At 46.2% G+C, this 15656-nt stretch overlaps 1 protein-coding gene across 1 annotated transcript in view; it reads right to left on the reverse strand.

The window, feature by feature from the left end:
- Window positions 1–895: 895 nt before the first annotated feature.
- The window catches only part of GNL3 (G protein nucleolar 3), a 79035-nt gene continuing 64274 nt past the window's right edge, over window positions 896–15656 (reverse strand). The window contains exons 13-15 of the mRNA XM_063940629.1: window positions 2433–2611; window positions 1905–1947; window positions 896–1231 (exon numbers count right to left, since the gene is read on the reverse strand). Of these exons, the coding sequence (XP_063796699.1) occupies window positions 1137–1231; window positions 1905–1947; window positions 2433–2611 (317 nt within the window). The 3' untranslated portion in view covers window positions 896–1136. The remainder of the gene's footprint in view (window positions 1232–1904; window positions 1948–2432; window positions 2612–15656) is intronic.

Here is a 15656-nt window from a genome sequence, read left to right on the forward strand (position 1 = left end):
TATTCTCAGCACCCAGCAACAGGGATGGGCAGCTTGTGTTAGTCTGTATATATACACGTGTGTCTCGATGTTTGTGTACTTCATAATAAGTCTGTGTCTGTATGTGCACAATGGCATAATGCCACTTGGGCTGGCAGGGTAGTACCACACTCGTGCTGTGCCTGGAGCAAAGTGTATAAAACGTGCTGTGCCTGGAGCAAAGTGTATAACGTGCTGTGCCTGGAGCAAAGTGTATAACGTGCTCTACCTGGCGCAGTGTGCATAGGCGGTTCTACCTGGCGCAGTGTGCATAGGAGGTTCTACCTGGGGCAGTGTGCATAGGAGGTTCTACCTGGTGCAGTGTGCATAGGAGGTTCTACCTGGTGCAGTGTGCATAAGCTGCATTACTGTGTGGTGTAATGTGAATTGCCACTATTATGTGGTGACGCCCCTAAAATTTTGCAGCGCGCCTTACCTATGCTTTACAGTCTGTGAGGTGGAGCAGAAATTCACTTTCTGCCTAAGGGCACCAAAATGTCTAGCTACAGCTCTGGTGCAGGAGTGTCCTGCATGCCACACAGCCTAGCAGCATTGTCACCCCATCCCCCCACCTTGCAACACTTTTGTAGTGTCCAAACAAGATTAAGATGAATACGAACCTTCATTCCAATGGGACCCAGAAAAAGACCGGAAAGACCACAATTTTTAAAAGTGAGGGGTCCTGGGGCCCACTTTTTTGGGGGGGCTCAGCACAATCACTGGACTGTGTGAAAACGCATGTATAATGTAGTTCAGTGCATATCTTTATTGCATCTTTCAAAGATCAGCCTTTCTTTAACCACTCAGCCAGTACTACTCTGTTACTGTAGTTGTACTGTAGTTGTACTGTAACACTGTTACATTCACTCAGTACAGATAAGACCGAACAATGTATTTATTATAAGGCATTATACTCTCCAGACTTTGCATACATCAGTCATAATGGATAATTTAAGATTCACAGAATCCATGTTATACAATACCACTCTATATACAGTGACAATTGTCATTTCCAAGTCTATCAATAGCCTCAAAAACTCCAGGTACAAGCCACCATCTCTGTACAGCCATCCAAACTGGGCACAAGCGTTTCATGTAATCTAGATCAAATTGATTTTTCAGTTAAAATCCGTATTAAAGTCATAAGCATCATCAGTCTCCACTCCCAGCTTGTCAAAAGTGACTGATTTTTTAGCAATTTCCTTAGTCAAATCTAAATGGTAAAAGAAAGAAGGAAAAAAAAAATGGTTATGTCACATTTTGTTCATTTATTACACTCATTTCTCCACTATTGTGCAGTCAGGAATTCTAACTCAAGGGGAAATCCAATCACAAGTACAGGACAGAAAAGGACTACAAATTTGCAGGCTACATGGAAATACAGTACTTGTGTCCCTCATACAATAAATGTTCAATGTTTATTTCGGAGGCAATCAGGATCCAAAACCGCATCAATTTCAACATTTAATGCCCTATACACGATCATTCACCAATGTCTCATAAATTCCCCAGTAAGTATGCTTAGAAAATATCTAAAAAATTGCTAGAGATAAACATGAGGTTCTGTGTTCTAACAGTCAATGGTCAACACATCTAAAAAAGCCTGTTATAAGACTATAGAAGTGTGTTGCCAATCCTGCGCTTGGATTAGAGAATTTCTCAGGTAGAATGGTTACATAGAATTCTTTAAGTTAGTCAAAATTGTATCTAGCTACAGTATAAGCCAGCATTATGAAAATAGGAAGAGGAGGAATTTACTGTAGAGAACAGGATAGCTTGTGCTTCACTATATACAGAACATTTCATTACAACATTGAATATTATCTAGTATCTGACTGTACACTATGTCTCCCTACAAAGTTGATTTGCTCGCATTTGATACATACCAGGTTGTTCCTCCAAAGCTTCGGGCAGCTGAAGAGTCATTTCCTGGAAGACAATATACATTTTACTATGATGCCCGTTAAGCTGCATTACCTGGAAGGTGCAGCTAGATGGAGCCAGAGCTCTACCATAAACCCATTATTATGGCTGTCATAACCTCAGCATAATGGTTAATGAAAATGATTGTTGCAGGTGAACAGGAACTTAGCTATACTTTAAGTAAATTAGTCAAAATATTTTGTGATAGCACAACGATGTCCCGTCCCCATCAATATTTAGCATCTTAATTGCTTAATTTGAAAGTACAGAAGTCTATTCAACAAAGGCAGTAGTAACTCCAACCTACACCAGCCCCTTTTCCACTGAGATGGGAGGAAAATCCTGCATGTCCATGAGTTAAAAACTCTCCATGGAGCAGACACAGGACAATATGTGGTCAGGGTATTTAGTGTACTTCGAATTATCTAGAAAACTGAGCTATTATATGCTGGCATCACTGTAATGGCTGATACATTTTACCACTTTCCTACCTCTTCACTGCCATCATCATCCTTGTCGTCGTCCTCCTCCTCTTCTACTCCTCCTCCTCCTTTCTCATCCTCAGAATCTTCGGGTTCCTGCTCTATTATTTCAGTCTCATCAATGATACCATTGGTCAGATGAGAGAGGTGGAACACAATGCTGCTGGCAGGACTTGGGCTTTTCAAGGCTTTGGCAAAAAAATAAAAAAATGTCAACATTCAACAGGCAAAGCTATAACCAGGAAGTTGAAAATCACAAAAAAACGGCCAATTGGTCAATTCAGAATTTTGGAACCAATGTACTGGAAAAAAATTAGATTTTAAACCTACCGGTAAATCTATTTCTCCTAGTCCGTAGAGGATGCTGGGGACTCTGTAAGGACCACGGGGTATAGACGGGCTCCGCATGAGATAGGGCACCTAAAAAGAACTTTTACTATGGGTGTGCACTGGCTCCTCCCTCTATGCCCCTCCTCCAGACCTCAGTTACAGAACTGTGCCCAGAGGAGATGGACAATACAAGGCAGGATTTAGAAATCCAAGGGCAAGATTCAGACCAGCCCACACCAAATCATACCATGTAACCTGGATCATACATAACCAGTTAACCGTATGAACAATAACAGTCACGGTCCAAGACCGTTTCCAACTGTAACAGAACCCTTATGTAAGCAACAACTATATACAAGTCTTGCAGAGTTTCCGCACTAGATCCTCTACGGACTAGGAGAAAATAAGAATTTACTTACCGATAATTCTATTTCTCATAGTCCGTAGTGGATGCTGGGACTCCGTCAGGACCATGGGGAATAGCGGGCTCCGCAGGAGACAGGGCACATCTAAAAAAGCTTTTAGGTCACATGGTGCGTACTGGCTCCTCCCCCTATGACCCTCCTCCAAGCCTCAGTTAGGTACTGTGCCCGGACGAGCGTACACAATAAGGAAGGATCTTGAATCCCGGGTAAGACTCATACCAGCCACACCAATCACACCGTACAACTTGTGATCTGAACCCAGTTAACAGTATGATAACACAAACGAAGTAGCCTCTGAACAGATGGCTCACAACAACAGTAATAACCCGATTTTTGTAACAATAACTATGTACAAGCATTGCAGACAATCCGCACTTGGGATGGGCGCCCAGCATCCACTACGGACTATGAGAAATAGAATTATCGGTAAGTAAATTCTTATTTTCTCTAACGTCCTAGTGGATGCTGGGACTCCGTCAGGACCATGGGGATTATACCAAAGCTCCCAAACGGGCGGGAGAGTGCGGATGACTCTGCAGCACCGAATGAGAGAACTCCAGGTCCTCTTTAGCCAGAGTATCAAATTTGTAAAATTTTACAAACGTGTTCTCCCCTGACCACGTAGCTGCTCGGCAAAGTTGTAATGCCGAGACTCCTCGGGCAGCCGCCCAGGATGAGCCCACTTTCCTTGTGGAATGGGCCTTTACAGATTTAGGCTGTGGCAGGCCTGCCACAGAATGTGCAAGTTGGATTGTACTACATATCCAACGTGCAATCGTCTGTTTAGACGCAGGAGCACCCAACTTGTTGGGTGCATACAATGTAAACAACGAGTCAGATTTTCTGACTCCAGCTGTCCTTGAAATATATATTTTTAATGCTCTGACAACGTCCAGTAACTTGGAGTCCTCCAAGTCGCTAGTAGCCGCAGGCACCACAATAGGCTGGTTCAAGTGAAATGCCAAAACCACCTTAGGGAGAAATTGAGGACGTGTCCTCAATTCTGCCCTGTCCGAATGGAATATCAGATATGGGCTTTTGTATGACAAAGCTGCCAACTCCGAAACTCTCCTGGCTGAAGCCAGGGCCAACAGCATGGTTACCTTCCATGTAAGGTATTTTAAATCTACCGATTTTAAAGGCTCAAACCAATGAGATTTGAGAAAATTTAGAACCACGTTCAAATCCCACGGTGCCACTGGAGGCACTATTGGGGGTTGTATATGTAGTACACCTTTGACAAAAGTTTGTACTTCAGGCACTGACGCCAATTCCTTCTGGAAGAAAATTGATAAGGCCGAAATTTGAACTTTAATGGACCCCAATTTGAGGCCCATAGACAATCCTGCTTGCAGGAAATGTAAGAATCGACCCAATTGAAATTCTTCCGTTGGAGCCTTCTTGGCCTCACACCACGCAACATATTTTCTCCAAATGCGGTGATAATGTTGTGCGGTCACTTCTTTCCTGGCTTTAATTAAAGTAGGAATAACTTCCTCAGGAATGCCCTTCTCTTTTAGAATCCGGCATTCAACCGCCATGCCGTCAAACGCAGCCGCGGTAAGTCTTGGAACATACAAGGTCCCTGCTGAAGCAGATCCCTTCTTAGAGGTAGAGGCCACGGATCCTCCGTGAGCATCTCTTGAAGTTCCGGATACCAAGTTCTTCTTGGCCAGTCCGGAGCTACCAGTATTGTTCTTACTCCTCTTTTCCGTATAATTCTCAGTACCTTTGGTATGAGAGGCAGAGGAGGGAACACATACACTGACTGGTACACCCACGGTGTTACCAGAGCGTCCACAGCTATTGCCTGAGGGTCTCTTGACCTGGCGCAATACCTGTCCAATTTTTTGTTGAGGCGAAACGCCATCATGTCCACCTTTGGTTTTTCCCAACGGTTCACAATCATGTGGAAAACTTCTGGATGAAGTCCCCACTCTCCCGGGTGAAGGTCGTGTCTGCTGAGGAAATCTGCTTCCCAGTTGTCCACTCCCGGGATGAACACTGCTGACAGTGCTACGACATGATTCTCCGCCCAGCGCAGAATCCTTGCAGCTTCTGCCATTGCACTCCTGCTTCTCGTGCCGCCTTGTCGGTTTACGTGGGCGACTGCCGTGATGTTGTCGGACTGGATCAACACCGGCTGACCCTGAAGCAGCGATTTTGCCAGGCTTAGAGCATTGTAGATCGCTCTTAGCTTCAGTATATTTATGTGAAGAGACGTCTCCAGGTTTGACCACACGCCCTGGAAGTTTCTTCCCTTTGTGACTGCTCCCCAACCTCGTAGGCTGGCATCCGTAGTCACCAGGACCCAGTCCTGTATGCCGAATCTGCGGCCCACTAACAGATGGGCAGTCTGCAACCACCACAGGAGAGACAACCTTGTTCTCGGTGACAGTGTTATCCGCTGATGCATGTGCAGATGCGATCCGGACCATTTGTCCAGCAGATCCCACTGAAATGTTCGTGCATGGAATCTGCCGAATGGAATCGCTTCGTACGAAGCCACCATCTTTCCCAGGACTCTTGTGCATTGATGTACTGACAGTTCCTGGTTTTAGGAGGTTCTTGACAAGTTCGGATAACTCCCTTGCTTTCTCTTCCGGGAGAAATACCTTTTTCTGAACCGTGTCCAGAATCATGCCCAGGAACAGCAGATGTGTTGTCGGGGTCAATTGAGATTTTGGAAGATTTAGAATCCACCCGTGTTGCTGAAGCACTACTTGTGTTAGCGCTACACCGACTTCCAGCTGTTCTCTGGACTTTGCCCTTATCAGGAGATCGTCCAAGTAAGGGATAATTAATACGCCTTTTCTTCGTAGAAGAACCATCATTTCGGTCATTACCTTGGTAAAGACCCGAGGGGCCGTGGACAACCCAAACGGCAGCGTTTGAAACTGATAATGACAGTCTTGTATCACGAACCTGAGATACCCTTGGTGTGAGGGGTAAATCGGGACATGTAGATAAGCATCTTTTATGTCCAAGGACACCATGAAGTCTCCTTCTTCCAGATTCGCTATCACTGCTCTGAGTGACTCCATCTTGAACTTGAATTTCTTTATGTACAGGTTCAAGGATTTCAGATTTAGAATAGGCCTTACCGAACCGTCCGGTTTCGGTACCACAAATAGTGTGGAATAATACCCCTTTCCCTGTTGTAGGAGGGGTACCTTGACTATCACCTGCTGAGAATACAGCTTGTGAATGGCTTCCAAAACCGACGTCCTTTCTGAGGGAGACGTTGGTAAAGCAGACTTTAGGAACCGGCGAGGGGGAGACCTTTCGAACTCCAGCATGTAACCCTGAGATACTATCTGCAGGACCCACGGGTCCACTTGTGAGTGAACCCATTGATTGCTGAAAATCTTGAGTCGACCCCCCACCGTTCCTGAGTCCGCTTGTAAAGCCCCAGCGTCATGCTGATGGCTTTGTAGAAGCCGGGGCGGGCTTCTGTTCCTGGGCAGGGGCTGCTTGCTGCCCTTTCTTACCCTTTCCTCTGCCTCGCGGCAGATAAGACTGTCCTTTTGGTCGCTTTTTATAGGAGCGAAAGGACTGCGGCTGAAAAGACGGTGTCTTTTTCTGTTGGGAGGGGGTCTGAGGTAAAAAAGTGGATTTGCCGGCAGTTGCCGTGGCCACCAGGTCCGAAAGACCGACCCCAAACAATTCCTCTCCTTTATATGGCAATACTTCCATATGCCTCTTGGAATCCGCATCACCTGACCACTGTCGCGTCCATAAACTTCTTCTGGCAGATATGGACATCGCGCTTACTCTTGATGCTAGAGTACAAACATCCCTCTGAGCATCTCGCATATAAAGGAAAGCATCCTTTAATTGCTCTAGAGTCAATAAAATACTGTCCCTATCCAGGGTATCAATATTTTCAGTCAGAGAATCCAACCACACTACCCCAGCACTGCACATCCAGGCTGAGGCTATTGCCGGTCGCAGTATAACACCAGTATGTGTGTATATACTCTTCAGTGTAGTTTCCAGCCTCCTATCTGCTGGATCCTTGAGGGCGGCCGTATCAGGAGACGGCAACGCCACTCGCTTTGATAAACGTGTGAGCGCCTTATCCACCCTAGGGGGTGTTTCCCAGCGCGCCCTAACCTCTGGTGGGAAAGGGTATAATGCCAATAACTTCTTGGAAATTAGCAGTTTTCTATCGGGGTTAACCCACGCTTCATCACACACGTCATTCAATTCCTCTGATTCTGGAAAAAATACAGGTAGTTTTTTCACCCCCCACATAATACCCCTTTTTGAGGTACCAGCAGTATCAGAGATCTGCAAAGCCTCCTTCATTGCCGTGATCATATAACGTGTGGCCCTATTGGAAAATACGTTTGTTTCTTCACCGTCGACACTAGATTCATCTGTGTCGGTACCCGTGTCGACTGACTGAGGTAAAGGACGTTTTACAGCCCCTGACGGTGTCTGAGACGCCTGAACCGGTACTAACTGGTTTGCCGGGCGTCTTATTTCGTCAACTGACTTTTGTAATGTGCTGACATTATCACGTAATTCCATAACTAAAGCCATCCATTCCGGTGTCGACTCCCTAGGGGGTGACATTACCATCATCGGCAATTGCTCTGCCTCCACACCAACATCGTCCTCATACATGTCGACACACACGTACCGACACACAGCAGCCACACAGGGAATGCTCTAATCGAAGACAGGACCCCCTAGCCCTTTGGGGAGACAGAGGGAGAGTTTGCCAGCACACACCAAAAGCGCTATAAATGTATATAAACAACCCTAGAAGGTGTTGTTTACTATATATGCGCTCTTAATATATAAATATCGCCAATTTATGCCCCCCTTCTCTTTGTTACCCTGTTTCTGTAGTGCAGTGCAGGGGAGAGACCTGGGAGCCTTCCTCACCAGCGGAGCTGAGCAGGAAAATGGCGCTGAGTGCTGAGGAGAATAAGCTCCGCCCCTTTTTCGGCGGGCTTTTCCCCGGTTTTTAAGAAACTGGCCTGGGTTAAAATACATACATATAGCCTTAATGGCTATATGTGATGTATTTATTTTGCCACTAAAGGTAATTATATTGCTGCCCAGGGCGCCCCCAGCAGCGCCCTGCACCCTCCGTGACTGAGTCAGTGAGCCGTGTGACAACAATGGCGCACAGCTGCCGTGCTGTGCGCTACCTTCAAGAAGACTGAGGAGTCTTCTGCCGCCTGCTTTCCGGACCTCCGTTCTGCCGTCTCTTCAGCGTCTGTAAGGGGGATCGGCGGCGCGGCTCCGGGACGAACCCCAGGCTGACCTGTGTTCCGACTCCCTCTGGAGCTAAGTGTCCAGTAGCCTAAGACTCCAATCCATCCTGCACGCAGGTGAGTTGGAAATCTCTCCCCTAAGTCCCTCGATGCAGTGATCCTGTTGCCAGCAGGAATCACTGAGATTGAAACCTAAAAAAAAACTTTTCTAAACAGCTCTTTAGGAGAGCCACCTAGATTGCACCCTCTCGGACGGGCACAAAAACCTAACTGAGGCTTGGAGGAGGGTCATAGGGGGAGGAGCCAGTACGCACCATGTGACCTAAAAGCTTTTTTAGATGTGCCCTGTCTCCTGCGGAGCCCGCTATTCCCCATGGTCCTGACGGAGTCCCAGCATCCACTAGGACGTTAGAGAAATAGATTTACTGGTAGGTTTAAAATCTTATTTTCTCTTACGTCCTAGAGGATGCTGGGGACTCCGTAAGGACCATGGGGTTATACCAAAGCATCCAATCGGGCGGGAGAGTGCGTATGACTCTGCAGCACCGACTGAGCAAACGCTAGGTCCTCATCAGCCAGGGTATCAAACTTGTAGAATTTAGCAAAAGTGTTTGACCCCGACCAAGTAGCCGCTCGGCAAAGCTGTAATGCCGAGACGCCTCGGGCAGCCGCCCAAGAAGAGCCCACCTTCCTAGTGGAATGGGCCTTAACCAAATTTGGTACCGGCACAGCTGTAGAATGAGCCTGCTGAATCGTATTACAGATCCAGCGAGCAATAGTCTGCTTCGAAACAGGTGCGCCAATCTTATTAGCAGCATACAGGACAAACAGAGCCTTTGTTTTCCTAATTCTAGCCGTCCTGGCTACATAAATCTTTAAGGCCCTGACTACGTCCAGGGATCTGGAATCCTCCAGGTCACATGTAGCCACAGGCACCACAATAGGTTGATTCATATGGAATAAAGAAACCACTTTAGGCAAAAATTGCGGACGTGTCCTCAATTCAGCTCGATCCACATGAAAAATCAAGTAGGGGCTCTAGTGTGACAAAGCCGCCAATTCTGACACTCGCCTTGCTGATGCTAAGGCCAACAACATGACCACCTTCCAGGTAAGAAATTTCAACTCAACCTTGTTAAGCGGTACAAACCAGTGTGATTTTGGGAACTGCAACACCACGTTCAGGTCCCATGGTGCCACTGGAGGCACAAAAGGGGGCTGGATGTGCAGCACTCCCTTTACAAACGTCTGGACTTCTGGAAGAGAAGCCAATTCAATCTGAAAGAAAATCGAGAGGGCAGAAATCTGTACCTTAACAGAGCCTAATTTCAGGCCCATATCCACTCCTGTCTGTAGGAAGTGAAGACGACCCAAATGAAAATCTTCCGTAGGTGCATTCTTGGTCTCACACCAAGACACATACTTTCGCCAGATACGGTGATAGTGCTTTACCGGTCACCTCCTTCCTAGCCTTTATTAAAGTAGGCATGACCTCTTCCGGAATCCCCTTTTTCGCTAGGATTCGGCGTTCAACCGACATGCCGTCAAACGAACCGCGGTAAGTCTTGATATACACAGGGCCCCTGTTGCAACAGGTCTTCCCTCAGAGGAAGAGGCCAGGGATCTCCTGTGATCATCTCTTGTAGATCCGAGTACCAGGCCCTTCGAGGCCAGTCTGGGACAACGAGTATCGTCTGTACTCTTCTTTGTCTTATGATCCTCAACACTTTTGTGATGAGAGGAAGAGGAGGAAACGCGTAGACCGATTTGAACACCCACGGTGTTACCAGAGCGTCTACTGCTACTGCCTGAGGGTCCCGAGACCTGGCACAATACCTCCGAAGCTTTTTGTTGAGGCGTGACGCCATCATGTCTATTTGAGGAGTTCCCCAAAGACGCGTTACGTCTGCAAAGACTTCTTGATGGAGTACCCACTCTCCTGGATGGAAATCGTGTCTGCTGAGGAAGTCTGCTTCCCAGTTGTCCACTCCCGGAATGAAGACAGCCGACAGAGCGCTTACGTGATTTTCCGCCCAGCGAAGAATCCTGGTGGCTTCCGCCATCGCGACTCTGCTTCTTGTCCCGCCTTGGCGGTTCACATGAGCCACTGCTGTGACATTGTCTGATTGAATCAGAACCGGTAGGTTTCGAAGAAGACTCTCCGCTTGTCGAAGGCCGTTGTAAATGGCCCTGAGTTCCAACACATTGATGTGTAGACAGGACTCCTGGTCTGACCACAGTCCCTGAAAATGTCTTCCTTGTGTGACTGCTCCCCATCCTCGGAAGCTCGCGTCCGTGGTAACCAGGATCCAATCCTAAATTCCGAACCTGCGACCCTCCAGCAGGTGAGTACTTTGCAACCACCACAGGAGAGACACCCTGGCCCCTGGGGACAGAGTTATTTTCCGATGTAAGTGCAGATGGGACCCGGACCACTTGTCCAGAAGGTCCCATTGAAAAGTCCTTGCATGGAACCTTCTGAAGGGAATGGCCTCGTAGGCCGCCACCATTTATCCCAGAACTCGAGTGCATTGGTGAACTGACACCCTTTTCGTTTTTAGCAGGTCTCTGACAATGTTCTGGATGTCCTGGGCTTTCTCCAGTGGGAGAAAGACCTTAATTTGTTCCGTATCCAGTATCATACGTAGGAACGTTAGTCGAGTTGTCGGAATAAACTGTGACTTCGGTAGATTTAGAATCCAACCGTGTTGCTGGAGCACTCTCAGAGAGAGCGCCACACTGCTCAGCAATTTCTCTCTGGATCTCGCTTTTATTAGGAGATCGTCCAAGTATGGGATAATTGTGACTCCATGCTTGCGCAGGACCACCATAATTTCCGCCATTATCTTGGTGAAAATCCTCGGGGCCCTGGAAAGCCCAAACGGCAACGTCTGAAATTGGTAATGACAATCCTGTACAGCGAATCTCAGGTATTCCTGATGGGGGGAATAATAGGATTTTGGTACTTACCAGGTAAATCCTTTTCTTTGAATCCATAGGGGGCACTGGAGTACTCTTGGGATATGGACGGCGCAGCAGAACAAAGGCACTGAATATTTAAATTTAGAACTCTCCACCCCTCCATATCCCAGAGTACCTCAGTGTACGAACCCAGTGTTTTTACTGAGCGAACTACTATAGAGAGGTTGACAATGGAGAATTCCTATAACATAACGGACAACAACAAAGTTGACCCATAACGTTAATGTCAACTAAACAGTTGACAGCATAACCGATAGACCTTTATAGTTTGAACCAATCGGTGAAAATGTGTTACCATAAGCTCCTTTGAGCTTAATACAAACCAGGTAAAATGTGTTACCCTAAGCTCCTGTGAGCTTAACACAACCCAGGTAAAACTGCTCTGGGTGGGCGTCCAGTGCCCCCTATGGATTCAAAGAAAAGGATTTACCTGGTAAGTACCAAAATCCTATTTTCTTTTTCATCCACTAGGGGTCACTGGAGTACTCTTGGGACGTACCAAAGCTTCCCTCGTGGGCGGGAGAGCTGTTTGACACTTGTAACAGTAGGCAGCCAAAGCTAGATGCTGATGCCGCAACCATTCATAACGTGTAAACGTGCACAAACGTGGTGCACTGAAGGCTATGTAGCCGCGTTGTAGACGCTCCACGACCCGCTGGGTCTGACATTCCCACAGAACCTGTGGGATGAGCTATTACTGACGTAGGCGACTGTAACCTAGCCTTAAAGTAAGCCTGACCTGTAGTCATTATTATCCAACTGGATAATGTCTGCTGAGAAACTGGCTAACCCCAGTTGGCAGCATCATAGAGAACAAACAACATATCCGTATTACGTACTGTAGACGTTCGGGACATATAGACGCGTAATGCGTGTACCACATTCAGAATTCTAGAATGTGCTGTCAACACAGGAACCACTATTGGTATATTGATGTGAAGAATAAGAAAGCGGAATTCGTCCGAAGATCTGCTTTGTCATGAGAAAACTCAAATACGGTGGCTTGGAATACAAGGCACCCAAATATGAAAACAAAACCCTTGCCGAAGCTAAGGCTAGAAGAAAAATGTTTTCCCAAGTGAGAAACTTAATCCCCATTTGTTGTAAGGGTTCAAAATATGAAAACTGTAAGAAATCTGAACCCAACCTCAAGTCGCCTGGCGCTGTAGGTGGGATAAATGGAGGCTGCACTTTGATGACACCTTGTAGAAAGGTGTGTATCGACGCAATAGAGTCAAACGTCTTTGAAAATAAGTTGACCACACAGATACCTGCACCCTCAGTGCAGATAAACGCAGTTCTCCATCCCACCCAGTTTGTAAAATAACAGAATACGGGTAACTTGAAAGATGTCGGAAACTTCCGAGCTTTACCACCTATATAAGCACACCAAATTTTGTAATAATGAGCTGCCTTAAGCGGCTTACTAGCTCGTAACATGGTTGGTATAACCGATACTGTAATGCCCTATTTCTTTTCTTAAGAGGGCGGTCTGAACCCCCACCCCGTCAACCGCAGCTGCGGTACATAGGTAATAGGTACATAGGTAACTATGGGTAAAAGAACGTTCCCTGTTGTAACAGGTTGGACGTATTATGAGCTGGCCAAGATCGTGTGCAAGTATTCCTTGGAGATTCGAGAAGCAAGCTCTCCGAAACCCATGAGATATCACTAGTATGACTGTGACGAACTGTCTTATGATCCGTTTTGGCAACGGAGAGAGCAGCGGAAAATGGTGGAGCCAGATACACGATGCTGAATGACCACACGAATGTGAGAGACTCCACCGCCACTGCCCTTGTGATCTGTCGTTTTGTACACATACTGAGCTTTTGTAATTGTGGCGAGATGCCATCATGTATACCTGAGGGTAACCCCTTCTGTGGGCTCACATATGAAACACCTCTGGATTTAATGTCCAGTTTTCAGGATATAAATCCTGACGGGTGAGATCATCTGTCTAACAGATGTCCACTCGCGGAATGAACCCCGTTGACATCACATAATGGTGTTCTGGGCAATTGAGGATTCGAGTTACCTGCCGCATTGCTATGCGGCATCTTGGTTCTCCCTGGTTGTTGTGTATGCAACTCCCGTTGCGTTGTCTGACTGCCCTTGGTCAGACTGAAAGCGAAGCATGTAGTGCATTGTAAATTGCACGGAGTTCCAGGACATTTATCGACAGCAATCTGTCGTGATCCGTTTTAGAACCTCTGTCGCTGATCTTTTTTTTTAACTACAACTCCTGAACCTCTGAGACTCTTGTCCAGAGTATATACACCCTCGCCCCTCTGTGGGAAACGCGAGTGAAGGGCGGCGAACTAAAGCGCTTTGAAAACACACCATTATTCTTAACAGGCGAATACACCAATGTACCGCTAGTGTGCGTGGCTTTTGCACTAATTACTAGATGTACATTTGTTCTTGCTGGTGTAGTAGGTAAATGTCTTTGATTTACCGTATTTATAATCTTACCTAGGAATTGACGTCGTTCAGACGGAATTCGATGCGATTGTTTTTGAACTTGACCTGCCACCGCAGTATACATTAGTAGCGCAAGTTAGAGGAACTCTGTTGAGACAGAGTTCTTATGAGCAGATCGTCTAAGTATGGAACGATTGTCACTGTCAGGACTCTGAGATGAGCTATCATCACCAACATCACTTTGGTAAATACCCGAGGCGTTGACAAGAAGCCAAACGGTAGACCTGAAATGGTTAATGGTTGTGGCGTTTTGCAAACGCTAGAACCTGTGATGACCAAACCGGAATGGGTAAATACGCATTGTGAAGATCAAGTGCAATTATGCAATTTTGTGGCTCCAATATGCAAATACTAACCGCAGAAAATCCATTTTCAAACTGCAGTAAGTGACTTGCTGATTGAGACTGCGACGGAGCTGTCTGGTTTTGTTACCCCAAACAGAGGGGAATAAGTAACCCTGACTCTGTTGGTGTACTACTGCCTGGTTATAAAGACAGCTGAAAACCAGCAGAGACTAAATGGCAACCTGCCAAACCGTTCGACAGAGGCAGTCTTGTCCTTTAATCTGTAAATAGCTGAGACATCCATGAGTTGATGTCTGGAAACGCAAATGTAACGTGTAAAGACGCGCTTCCACAATTGGAACATGGAGATGGCCTAAGAGGTCGTCAAGCCACTGGCTTGCTGACTGTAGCGTCCTGTCGTTACAAGGCGTGACTGTTTTGTACCACCGCCTTGAAAAAACTGAAGTCTAAAGGGATTAAACGCCGGCACAAGTATCTCCGTTTTGATACTGGATGCGGTAATGGCTGAATATCAAATTTAGGACCAAGCAAGCTCTGGCCTTGTCGCGCTTAAACTAGCGACGATGAAAAGTGAGAATCGAAGTAACCGGCGTTAGCAGAAGCTTTACAGATATACTCTGCAGCTTCTTTTAACAGTTCATTGTTTCCATACATAGTCTAGTGACCCAAATGTATCTTGGGTCTTTATAATGTTTGACACAAACGCATTTACCAATGGCGGATCGCGTCTTAAATAGTGGTTAGAGTCTACTCAGTCTCTGTAAAAATGGAGACATTGACTCACTGGGATTTAGCAATGTATGGTTGTCAAAAACCCCGCACTATCTGAGTGCTGGACTAATGTACCCTTCTCACTCGTAGTTATCGGTGTGAGATTTGACATAGAATCGTGCATTAAATTATAAGACCAGTTAAATAAACACCCTGGTACCCAAAGGGAAATTGGCCCTTTGGAAAGACTGTCCTTCGTTAGTGCTGGTGGAGTAACTTCCGAGACTCCGATTACCGCTCTTTTAATTTGAATTGCCAATGCTTAACATAGGATCTTTAAAATTATTTTTAGTCTGCGCTAGAGCCTTACTCGCTATGCAGTCAGACACCACAATACTCAACGGACAAACACTTGCACGACTTATTGAAGTTATTATCATATATATATATTTTATTGCTGAAAAGCATATTTATATGAAACTCATGGTTGTTTCTCTCAACGGAAATCTGTAGTAAAAAGTAGTGATGAGCGAGGTTCGGTTTTACTCGGTTCTCAAAACGGCATCTTATTGGCTATCCAAAACACGTGACATCCGTGAGCCAATAAGATGCCGTTTTGAGAACCGAGTAAAACCGAACCCGCTCATCACTAGTAAAAAGCGAAAGATTTATTCGATCTGAAGAGAAACCAGAGTATTCTTTATGTGAAAAGCAATTCACATGGGCATGTGAAACCCGAACCAAATTCCCACTAACACCCCTGCG

This window comes from Pseudophryne corroboree, chromosome 9 (assembly GCF_028390025.1).
Source record: "Pseudophryne corroboree isolate aPseCor3 chromosome 9, aPseCor3.hap2, whole genome shotgun sequence".
Classification (NCBI taxonomy): Eukaryota; Metazoa; Chordata; class Amphibia; order Anura; family Myobatrachidae; genus Pseudophryne; species Pseudophryne corroboree.